The sequence below is a fragment of the Podarcis bocagei genome, assembly GCF_964188305.1.
Source record: "Podarcis bocagei genome assembly, chromosome: 16".
Taxonomy (NCBI): Eukaryota; Metazoa; Chordata; class Lepidosauria; order Squamata; family Lacertidae; genus Podarcis; species Podarcis bocagei.
The window spans coordinates 809,965-822,704 of record NC_138142.1 but is presented as its reverse complement, the minus strand read 5'-3'; the positions used below and the strand labels follow the sequence as shown (position 1 = coordinate 822,704).

General features: G+C 44.9%; 1 protein-coding gene across 3 annotated transcripts in view; it reads right to left on the bottom strand.

Annotated features, from left to right (window-relative positions):
* The window catches only part of MYO18B (myosin XVIIIB), a 385,232-nt gene that overhangs the window by 38,684 nt on the left and 333,808 nt on the right, over positions 1-12,740 (bottom strand). For all 3 annotated transcript variants that reach the window (XR_014002918.1, XM_081174521.1, XM_081174522.1), the window contains one exon: positions 7,193-7,326. Coding sequence is in view for 2 of the 3 variants with exons in the window: in XM_081174521.1 (XP_081030647.1) it covers positions 7,193-7,326 (134 nt within the window). In the remaining variant the exon portion in view is untranslated. The remainder of the gene's footprint in view (positions 1-7,192; positions 7,327-12,740) is intronic.

Below are 12,740 nucleotides of genomic sequence, written 5' to 3'. Positions count from 1 at the left end.
TCAATGCTAAAGCAGTTTTTGTTATTTGTGGACGCCGAGAAAGCCTTTGACTTTCTTGGAGTTTTATGAAGAAGAATTTACAGGGGATGGGGGTTGGTCAAGGCTTTGGAAATGGTATAGGTGCAATTTACTCAGAACAGAAGGCTAAATTAATTGTGAATAACGTAGTGACGGAAGAATTTAAGATTGAGAAAGGAACATGACAAGGTTGCCCAATTTCTCCATTGCTTTTTATATCGGTCCTGGAGGTTTTGCTAAATATGATTAGAAAGGACCAACTGGTAAAAGGTATACAAGTGGGAGCCAAACAGTACAAACTGAAAGCATTTGCTGATGATTTGGTATTGACTTTACAGGATCTTGTACAGTGGTACCTCGCAAGACAAATGCCTCGCAAGACAAAAAACTCGCAAGACGAAAGGGTTTTTTGTTTTTTGAGCTGCTTCGCAAGACGATTTTCCCTATGGGCTTGCTTCGCAAGACGGAAACGTCTTGCAAGTTTGTTTCCTTTTTCTTAACACCGTTAATACAGTTGCGATTTGACTTCGAGGAGCAACTCATAGAACGCGGTGTGGTAGCCTTTTTTGAGGTTTTTAAAGACTTTGGTGATTTTTGAAGCTTTTCCAAAACTTTCCCGACACCGTGCTTCGCAAGACGAAAAAAACCGCAAGACAACAAAACTCGCGGAACGAATTAATCTCGTCTTGCGAGGCACCACTGTACTAAATGAGTTCTGGATCTGATTCAAGAATTTGGTCAGGTAGCAGGTTTTAAGTTGAACAAGACGAAAACTAAGGTTTTAGAGAAAACTCTAACAGAGATTGAGAGAGATAAGTTTCAGAAGGAGACAGGATTAACACTGGTTAAGAAAGTGAAATATTTAGGGGTTAATATGACTGCTAAGAATGTGAATTTATTTAAGGATAATTATGAAAAATGTTGGACTGAAGTGAAAAAAGACTTAGAAATATGGTCAAATTTGAAGTTATCATTGTTAAGTCGAATTGCTGTGATAAAAATGAATGCATTGCCAAGAATGCTGTTTCTGTTTCAAACATTGCAAATTTTGGACAAAATGGATTGTTTCAAGAAGTGGCAGAGAGATATCTCTAGATTTGTCTGGCAGGGCAAGAAGCCTCGTATAAAATTTAAGATATTAACTGATGCTAAAGAAAGAGGTGGATTTGCCCTGCCAGACCTTAAACTTTATTATGAAACAGCCGCTTTTTGTTGGCTGAGAGAATGGATGCTTCTTGAAAATACTGACGTTTGGATTTGGAAGGTTTTAACAATGTATTTGGTTGGCATGCATATCTGTGGTATGACAAGTGTCAGGGAACTGACATCGGAGCCAGAGGCGGAGGCAAGGCTCTCAAGCGATGCTGGAGAAGGGCCCAGCAGGGAGAGAGGCAGCTCATCAGCTGGGGAAGGAAATCAGCGTAACACCAGGGATAAAGGGGGGCAGATGGGGGAATCGGCGAGGGGGCTCCAAGACTCCTCGCCGGAGACCAGCAGGGAGAGCATGGGTCCTTCACTACTCACACCCTCCCTGCGCAGAAGACTTCCGCGCAGGGAGAGTAGGAGGAGACTTGGGGTCAAACAGCTTTTATGCTGGAAAGGGTTTAAGAAATGCCCACTGACGGATTCTGCTAGCGACTGAGGCAGCCACGAAGTGAAGGGCTGGTCAGACAGAAAAGGTTTAACAAGGCAACATAGCCAGGAGTGGCGGCAACTTACGCACGAGCAATCCCTATATTCATTACAACAAGGTTAAAGCATTTAAAAAACATATTGTCAGCAGCTACTAGGATACTGCTAGCGCAGAATTGGAAAAAACCCAGCATCCCAACAATTAGGGACTGGCAAACCAAGTTAATTGAATATATTGATTTAGCAATAATGACACAGAAGATCAGGCATCAGAAAAACACTAAATTTATTAATGACTGGAATAAATTTTTTTCATACATGGAGACGATATCAGGAAACATCAAAATCACAGTAGGTATAATATAAAAACCGTGAGGTAGAATAAGATGATTAGCAAAAGATACTGCTGTACATATTGTTGAGATAGAGGTCACGTTGTGGTGGTGGGAAGTCAAATAATGTAAAAGATTGTATATTGATTTTTGTATTTTCTTACTTTCCTTTGCTTTGTTTTATTAATAATGTATATGTGTTTTTAGATGTTGGATTATAATAAAAAAATTTAATGATTAAAAAAACAAAAAACATATTGTCAGGAAAGCACTGTTTAATGTTTGGATAAGATACAAAGACCTGTTAGAAAATAAAACCCCGAGATGGCTGTCACCAATGGAAGCAAAGGCTCAGAAAAAACTCAATATGGAGGCCAAATGGCCGAAGTATTGGGAAATTCTGGAGCAAGAGGGAGATAGATTAAAACTGCAGAGCTTTGAAAAATTAAAAAACAGAGTGCGAGACTGGCTCCATTATTATCAAATAATGGAGGCATATAATTTGGACAAAAAATTAGGCTTCCAGGTGGAAAAATCAAAATTGGAAACAGAATTGTTAGACCCCAAAGTTAGGAATTTGTCAAGAATGTATAACTTACTGTTGAAATGGAATACTCAGGATGAAACGGTGAAATCTACTATGATCAAATGGGCACAAGATGTTGGACATAATATTATGATGGCTGACTGGGAACAGTTATGGACCACAGGTATGAAGTTTACGGCATGTAATGCCATAAGAGAGAATCTAATGAAAATGATTTACAGGTGGTACATAACACCAGTCAAGCTTGCAAAAATCTACCATTTGCCTGATAACAAATGTTGGAAATGTAAGGAGACTGAAGGTACATTCTTTCACCTTTGGTGGACATGCCCAAGGATTAAGAACTTCCGGGAGATGATTTATAATGAAATGGAAAAGGTATTTAAATATACCTTCCTGAAGAAACCAGAGGCCTTTCTCCTTGGCATGGTCGGCCAATTGGTGCCAAAGAAGGATAGAACTTTTTTTATGTATGCTACAACAGCAGCAAGAATACTCATCGCAAAGCACTGGAAGACACAAGATTTACCCACCCGGGAAGAATGGCAGATGAAGCTGATGGACTACATGGAATTGGCGGAAATGACTGGCAGAGTCCGAGACCAGGGAGAAGAGTTGGTGGAAGAAGATTGGAAACAATTTAAAGCATATTTACAGAAATATTGTAAAATTAACGAATGTTAGAAGGATGCTGGAATGAAGTTTCATGGTTTTAGCAGAAATGTTATAAAGAACTAAGTACAAATAGATTGTTAATGGGCCAAAGTGTAAAATTTAAGGTCAGATTGTGTTAAGATAAATTATAGAACAAAAATTGAGAAAGATGGAAAGGATTTGCTAAAATAGCTAATTGAACAAGAATACAAAAAAGGGAGGTGTGAGGAGGTCGATGATACAAGTAAATGAAAGGTAGAGATATAGAGATATTGGATGTGTTTTTTAAATGTTTTTGCTTTTCTGGTTGCTTTGTTGTATTGTTTTTTTTTTCTTTCTGTTTTTTCTCTTTATTTTTGATGTATTGTGAACTTTTTACTGTTTCTTTCTTCTTTTTTCTGTAACTATTAAACTTTTAATAAATATCTTTAAAAAAAAAAGAATTTGCTGGCTGCTCCTGGGCAGAGTCGGAATAGTTTGGCTGCTCACAGAAAGTTTACATTGTGAGTGGCCCCTGCTGTCATGTTTGCCTTCACTTCATGTCATTCGTTTTATGCATTTTATTTGACAGAGAAGAAAGCACCCAACTGCCAATGAGAGAGGGAGAGAGAGGGAAAAACCACAACCAAATTGGGAGTGAGAGGGGGAGACACACAAAACAAAATGCTTTTCCTTTGAAGCCTGGCTGCTCTGAAACCATGCCAAGGCATATGCTTCTGAATAGAAGTCTGTTAATTATGGCAGCTGCAAGCCAAATCACTTACGCAGTGGCCTCCATCCATAAATTCTCGCCGGCTGAGGAGAGCTCCTCAGCCGGCCACTTGCAAGGCTCAGCTTGGCTTGGCTCTGGGCTCGTGTTTGCCAAAGTATTCTCTTACCTTGCAAAGGAGCTGATATACTGTTGTTATATCTGTCTGACTTGAGAGACAATGGACTGAGCCTCTGGGGTTGAAATCAAACTGCTGTGTTAGCACCGGTGACCTCCCTGGGGCACAAGCCCAGGTAGGGTGTCTGTAGGTCCTGAGCTGCCCAAATGACAAGACCTCCTCTCAGTCTTGCTGATGTGGTCCAAAGGAATGCAGAGCAAGACATTTGGCACCAGCTTAGTTGCAGGAGTTGCTAATAACAACTGGACAGCCCTCCCTGGGGTGCGTGAAAAAACCGGCAAGTTCAGTCTTCGTTTCACTTTTTTTCCAATATTAAGGTCACTTTGCCATGTTTCCACATTCCATCTGACTTTTTTTAAGGCCTCATGAAAATTTGTCGGCATTTTACTTTGCACTTCTCCCAATACACACATTTCTTCAAACAAAGCTCACAATAGTGCATGCTTGTGTGATATTTTAATAAATATATGCATTTTATACATAATACCTTGTGGGGAAACTGCACAGAATTCAGATACAGTGGTACCTCGGGTTAAGTACTTAGTTCGTTCTGGAGGTCCGTACTTAACCTGCAACTGTTCTTAACCTGAAGCACCACTTTAGCTAATGGGGCCTCCTGCTGCTGCCGCACCGCTACTGCATGATTTCTGTTCTCATCCTGAAGCAAAGTTCTTAACCCGAGGTACTATTTCTGGGTTAGCGGAGTCTGTAACCTGAAGCATCTGTAACCTGAAGCGTATGTAACCCAAGGTACCACTGTAATTTAAATTCTACAAAAAGTGTCTTAGCTACAAGGTGAGGGGCATTGCCCCCTCCTTCAGGTTTCCCTCAATAATCCTTCTGCATCCCCCCAAAATTGGTGTATTCCACAGCTCAACCTGTGTATCAGTGTATCAGTGTATGATGGTGTATCAGTGAAGGAATTAGCCCTCTGGTTTAGCTTGCCTCTGGGCACTGAATCCTGTTTGTCTGGGTGGTTTGTAGAAAGTTCTTGCTATGAGCATGGCTGGGACAGTTTAGATTTCAGAATCATCTCACCCGCCCACTACAGGTTGCGATGAGATCATCATAAGCCTCTTCTTTCTCCCTGAGATTTCCAGCAATGCCTTATGGCCTGTTTGTACAGGTCAGTTCACACAGAAAGATGGCTTCATTTTGGTTCACACACAGTTTCAGAGACCAGGAATCAGGCAGGTTCACATTAACATGAGAATTGACCCATCTTCATTCCCGCTCTACCTGCCATGGATTACTCTAACCCTTTTTTAAAACTACCTTAGCCAAAGGCCAGGAACATGTCTTGTGGCAGTGAGTTTCATAGTCTCATCTAACTTTGCACATCTATGACCTTCAGGGGGCAGGAGCAGCTTCAGGTGGACTCGATGCAGCACATGTCTCAACCTCACGGCTCCTGATTATGGACAGTGGAACCCCAGAAGGCATCAGATTGAGACCAAGTTGCTCTCACCGCTTTTGTTTTGCTTTTTTAAGGTTCTTTTGTTGTTTTCAGCTCCTGGGACCAGTTCCCTTTCCTGCTCAATACCCTCACCCCAGAGTCAAACATTAAAGGTCGAGTTCCCATCCCCCAGGAGGAAGCGTGGAAATGCACTGGCTCCAGACTGGTTTCTCTCCACCTCGTGCACTGAGTCATCCCTCTGCAAAGTGAGTCCATCACGTGATGCTGCCACAAAGATGAAAGGTTTTCAGCAGAGACTCAAGGAGCTGCTCTGCTCTGGCCTTTGACAAATTAGGAGGGGAAACCTCACTGAGAGAACTTGCCTGGCCCTACACTCAAAAAGCCACAAGAAAAGCCCCCTGGATCAGGCCAATGGCCCATCTAGTCCAGCATCCTGTTCTCTCAGGGCCAGCCAGATGCCCATTATAGGAAGCCCTCTCCTTTCCTGTGGTGTCTAGAAACTGCTTTGCAGCAGCATCACTGCCTTCAACTGTAGATGCAGAGCATGGCCATTGGCAGCCCCCTTCGCCATGAATTAGTCCAATCCTCTCTTAAAGCCATTTAACTTGATGGCCATCACTGCCTCCTGTGGCAGAGAGTTCCATAATTTAGCTATGCACAGCATGAGGGACTCTACCAATATTTAGCTACACTGGATAACTCTCTCTCTCTGTGTGTGTGTGTGTGTGTGTGTGTGTGTGTGTGTGTGTAGTTTAAATTCTATTAATGTTTAATTGTTTTTAAGTGATCCCACACACACTGCCTTTGTTTTTAGCTGTTCCTATTTTATCTGTAAGCTGACTTGAGTCTGTCAGGGAAAAAGGCAGGACAACAACAACAATAACATCCATGAGTTCCAGTGTGACCAGGGGAAAAACCTCTTCTTCCACTCTCTCCATGCAATGCATCATTTCATGGAGTGTGGTTTGTTCCATGCTCAAGTTAGATCAGGCAGCGGGGAAGCTCTAAAAGGAAACCCCTGTCCTAAAAGATGGAAGCTGTATGGATGTGTATCTGCACACAACACACCATAGGAATCTGCCTTCTGCTGAGACAGATCAGTGCTGTCTGCATTGACTGACAACGGTTCTCCAGGTTTTCAGGCATCACATAATCGTACAGCTGGAAGGGAACGCCCAGGGTCACCTAGTCCAGTCCCTGCAAGGCTCTTCATCGGGGATTGGACCGGGAGCCTTCTGCAGGCCAAGCAGATAGCCTCCTGCTGAGTTTTGGGACTTTCCACACACAGCTGGCTAGACAGTATGTGCCACAGCCACCATTTCCTAGCCGCACTACTTCACAGGGGCACTGAGATGTGAAAGTGCACCCACCCAGAGCACCCAGCTCCAAAGCCCCAACTCCAGCCAGCTCTGCTCCACCCCACCCCTTGACCTGGGAAGTCTCTCTGGGGTTGTGCCTTCTGGCTTTTCTTCACACACTGCACTGGGGGCTCCACCCCAGGCACTTTTTTTTACAAAAAAAGAATAATAATATTGATTTCACAAGTTTTGATTTTTTTCACACAGACAACCAGGCCTCTTGAATGGTGCCAGTCGAAAGCACCCGCAGGCAGCCCTGCCAGGAGCCCGGAGTCTGAAGAGGAAGGGCCGGGGAAAGCAGCAGGCTGGCTTGAGAGGCAGAGACCCAGTCCTGCCAGCACACTCACCTCTCCCTATCACTGTCGTCACTCGACTGCACTTCTTCCAGAGCCACCTGCAAGTCCGCAATGCGGCGGATGGAGGTCTCCAGGTCTGCCTGCAACGTCTGCCTCACTGCAGAGAGCTCGTCCACTTGCTTCTCCTGGAGAAACATGAGCACAGGGTGAGGGGGGGGGAGGGTTAGTGGTGGCCCAGGAAGCAACACGCAAGCAAGGCAGTCCTGAACAGGTCAGCTCAGCAAATCATTTGCTCAATGCATTTCTGTTAAGGTATTGTGCTTTATTCTAGAAAGTGGAAGGTGGTTTGAAAAAAGACAATGTAGTGCAGTGGTTAGAGTGACAACCCAGGTCACTCATTAAACCAGGGATGGAGAACCTGCAGGCCTCCTCTTGGACCACAACTCCCATCAGCCCTAGCCAGCATAGTCAATGGCCAGAAATGATGGGAACTGCAGCTCAACCACATGTGGAGGGAACCACTTTCCCCAGTGCCAGCACTGCAAAGAAAGCTGCCTCACACCAAGTCAGGCTCTGCCCTGTATTGTCTGCACTGACTGGCAGCAGCTGTCCAGGATTCCAGGCCAGGTGCCTTCCCAGCCCCACCTGGAGAGCTTGGGGATTGCACCTGCAACCTCCTGTATCCAAAACAGATGCTTTGCCACTGAGCTAAGTGCGAAACAAGATTCCATTTTCATGGTCTGGCATAAAGGGCTAACTTTAAAAGGAACAGGGATAGCTGCCTTACGCTGTGCTTTGTGACCTGGGCTTTGCTCTGAAAGCATCCAGAAAAAGGTGTGTTTTGAAAATGGATTTGAAGGAAGAAAGGAAGGTGGCAATGTGAGGCATTCCCAAAAACAAAACTAGGCTATTTATGTATGCAACGGCAGCAGCAAGGGTTATAGTGGCAAAACACTGGAAAGATAAAAACGTGAGGCATCCAAGAATAGGTATCTACCCAAGGACCTCTATGCAATAACAAAACAATCTCTAACCCTGGACCCAGACAGAATTAGCTCTCCTGCCAGGCTGTTGAAAGCGACTTTCCCTTGCTCACAAAGGGTTGCTAGCTCTGCTGCAGCCAGACTCAAAATTGCCAAACATTGGAAGTCTGCATGAGGTCCCTCTAGGGCTGGGTGGTTTGAGAGGATTTGGGACATTGTCTTGCTTGAGTATGTAACCCATCACAAGGGTTATGAAATGAGGCCATCTGGATGCTGTATGGTTTCTGTTCCTATGATTTATAAATAAAAATAGTGCACTGCACAGCCCTCAACAACACATGTCTTCAAGGTATAAGAAAAGTTACAAGAATCTGACTCACAAAGAACTTTCTGGCAGTAAGAGCTGTTTTGCAGGGGAATGGATTCCATCAGAAGGTGGTGGACTCACCTTCCTTGGAAGTTCTTAGGCAGAGGTTGGATGGCCATCTTTAGTTAAGATACTTTAGTTGAAATTCCTGCATTGCAGGGGGTTGGACTAGATGACCCTTGTGGTCCCTTCCAACTCTACAGTTCTATGACTCTATATGACTTCTGAAATGTCCCTTTGCAGAATCTATTTTATTACAGTCTGCAAAGTGTCCTGAACGTTCTGTCCATTTTATTCCAACTGCAACAATTTGCTTCATACATTCATTGATCTTCGTTTTATTGTTTCTTTGTTATTCCTGAAAACTATGGTAAATGAAGATATCTCTACTATCATTATTTCTTTTTTTTTTTAAAGGACAGTTAAAAGTGAGGGTCAAATCAGGTAAGTGTTCGGCCAGGCAGGAGGCTGGAAGGAAGGAATTACAGCAGCAGGAAATTGACTGAAAGTGCGCTGGAAGGCAAATTTGCATGGGTGGCTCTTTCCACCTCCCTAAATGCCTTGATCTGATGAGACTCGGCTGTGCTGAGGAGGGTGGCTGGAGCAGAGAAAGGTGAGCTGCCTGCTGGGCAGATGAGACATTGGCCTCGGTTAAACTCCTAACATTTCTCTGATATTGCATCCACCTTTCCTGTAGGGAAGGAGTGATGTATGCTGAACAGACAGGAGGCAGACGCCGGCTGCAAAAGGCTCCTAGGATGGGCAGGCTTGGCCTTCTGGGGTTCACCCTTGAAGGCCCTTGATCTGTTTGCTTCACATGGTTCCCTTCACTTGCTGAAGTGGGAATCTTCTCTAATGGAACGCTCCATGTCAGGACAGGTAAAAAAAAGGAAAAAAGAACTTCTCCATGCAAAGCATCGCTGAACTATGGAACTTGCTCTGCCAGGAGGCAGGGATGGCCTCCAACTGGGATGGCTTTAAAAGAGGGTAAGATAAATTCATGGAGGATGGATTTCAAGGAGCAGGGACAGGCCCCCTCAAAATTCCCCAGTGGCCATGCACGCACACTGCAGGGTGTGCTCACAACATGCACGCAAGTCGTGGGGCATGTGCACATGGCATGCTGACATTGGAGGGCCAGGCAGTGTGCTTGAAGGACTCGGAAGCGATCGGTGGCTGCCACCCATGATGACTATACTCTGCCTCCACAGCTGGAGGCAGCAATGCTTCCAAAAAACCAGTTGCTGGAAGCTACAGGTAGGGAGAGTGTGTGTGCTCGGGTCCAGCTCATGGGTTTTGCAGGGCCATCTGGCTGGCCCTGTGAGAACTGGATGATGCTGGACTAGATGAGCCATTGGCTCTTATGTTCTTCATTGTTGCTTGGATTATTGTCCCAAAGCACAGTCAGCACTGCAATCCAATATACTGCAATCCAATATGCTGACCGCCATAACATAAATTATGTACACATGCATGCACGCACGCGCGCGCACACACACACACACGGTCCTAAGGCAGGAGAGGAGACTTTTAGGACTGCAACTCCCATCAGCTTGACCATTGCACAGGCTTGTGGGCTTCCCAGAGGCATCTAGTTGGCCACTGAGCTGTGTATGCTTAGCCTGGAAGAGAGGACCCTGAGAGGAGATAGGATTCTTCAAATACCTCAAGGGCTGTCCCATGGAAGAAGGAACAAGAAGAAGAAGAAGAAGAGTTTGGATTTGATATCCCGCCTTTCACTCCCCTTCAGGAGTCTCAAAGCGGCTAACATTCTCCTTTCCCTTCCTCCCCCACAACAAACACCCTGTGAGGTGAGTGGGGCTGAGAGACTTCACAGAAGTGTGACTGGCCCAAGGTCACCCAGCAGCTGCATGTGGAGGAGCGGAGACGCGAACCTGGTTCCCCAGATTACGAGACTACCGCTCTTAACCACTACACCACACTGGCTCTTGTTTTCTCCTGCTCTGGAGGGTAGGACTCCAACCCATGGCTTCAAGTTACAAGAAAGGAAATTTTGACTAAACATCAGAAAGAACTTTCTGGCAGTAAGAGCTGTTTGACAGTGGAACGGTCTCCCTTGGGAAGAAGTGGACTCTCCTTCCTTGGAGGTTTTTAATCAGAGTTTGGATGGCCATCTGTCCATTAGTTGATATTCCTGCACTGCAGGAGGTTGGACTAGATGACCCTCAGGGTCCCTTCCAACTCTACAATTCTATGATGCTGACATATGGAACCTGGAACGTTAAGACACTGGGATTGGGCTGGAGTTTCTGTCTTGTGTCACTCCCTTACTGGAAGTCTAAAAGAGCAACCTGAAGAATGGCTAGGCAAGCGTTAAAAATGTTTTTTATAACTGACACCTTTGTGGAATGCATGACCCACTTTTATAGCGACAGAGGCAGGCGCTGAAAGATTGCATCTCCCGGGGAGAAAAAATGCAATGTCGGACAGGTAACAGTGGCTGTAATTGGCAATTTGTAAATGAGAATCAGGAAGGCAAACAACCTATTGATTCAGAACAAACTCAGCCCCTTCAACATTTGGATGACAACATATATTAAAATAATTTTCCTCCCTCTCCCAAAGATGAAGCTCAATTCATCCCAACTGCCTGGCTCTGTTCTTTCAGTCCCCCTACCCCTTTTCTTTCTCTCTTCCTGACAACCAAGAGTGTCTGCCTGCCAACAACGATGAGCAGGAATTATTTGGCAAGATCTGGGAAATGTTGCTGCCTCCTTCGCTCATGACTGCACTCAAAATGTATTTTTAAAAGACCCACGAGCAGTTTTCTCAATCTGGATTTTATAAATTATTATTAACAAACAATGCAAGTTCCCCCACAGCAGATGCCTCTCTATGTCAGCATATGCCCCCCCCCTTCTTTGCATGGTGCTCACACATCTTTTTTATCTGGGAGGAGGGGTGCATGGCAGTTGAGTTATTGCCTTCTGGTGGAACTTGAAAGCTGAAAGATTTTCAAACTGTCACAAGGATTTAGAAGCTCTGGGGGTGGAAAAATGGATGGGTCCACTGAGGTGTAAGGCACTGCCATGGCTGACCCAGAGCAATCATTCTAGAGTGAGGCAGTACAAAAGGTTTCAGCTCAAGTGCAGAAGCCATGTTGGTAGCAGGTGGCCTGGGACCCCCAAGTCCTGGGTCTTTTCTGCTGGGCTTTGATTGTATGTTTGTTTTAAACAGAACTTGGCCTCCAGGGCTGCTATGCATCCTGCAAAGCCAGAAAGACCCCAGGAATCCACCCTTTTAATTTGCTCCTGGGCCTAACATCCCTTGTGTGGGTCAAGAACTAGGATCACCGAGAGGCAAAGTTTGAAGCCAAATAGGTGCACTTGGATGGTGAATGGAAAGTCCTGTGAAACTGGGTCTGTGAGCCCCCTTCCTTCACCAGGCATTTTCAGGGGGCTGCATCTGTCTGCAGCTTGCTCCAATTTCTGCAGCTTTATGCTGGATAACAGGTTTTACTCCATTGTTGAACAGCTCGAACAGCTCTTACTGTCAGGAAGTTCTTCCTAATGTTTAGGTGGAATCTTCTTTCTTGTAGTTTGGATCCATTGCTCCGTGTCCGCTTCTCTGGAGCAGTAGAAAACAACCTTTCTCCCTCCTCTATGTGACATCCTTTTATATATTTGAACATGGCTATCATATCACCCCTTAACCTCCTCCTCTTCTCCAGGCTAAACATGCCCAGCTCCCTTAGCCGTTCCTCATAAGGCATCGTTTCCAGGCCTTTGACCATTTTGGTTGCCCTCCTCTGGACATGTTCCAGTTTGTCAGTGTCCTTCTTGAACTGTGGTGCCCAGAACTGGACACAGTACTCCAGGTGAGGTCTGACCAGAGCAGAATACAGTGGCACTATTACTTCCCTTGATCTAGATGCTATACTCCTATTGAAGACTGAGGCAAAGAAGGCATTGAGGAGTTCAGCCCTTTCTGTGTCCCCTGTTTGCATTTCACCATCTTCTCCTCTGAGTGACCCCACTGTTTCTTTGTTCTTCCTTTTGCTACGAACATACCCATAAAAGCCTTTTTTGTTGCTTTTAACCTCTCTAGCCAGCCTGAGTTCATTCTGTGCTTTAGCTTTTCTGACTTTGTGTCTACACGTGCTGGCTATTTGTTTGAATTCCTCTTTGGTGGTTTCCCCCCTTTTCCATTTTTTGTACACATCCTTTTTTAATCTTAACTCAGTTAAAAGTTCTTTAGATAGCCACCCTGGCTTCTTTAGGCACCTTCC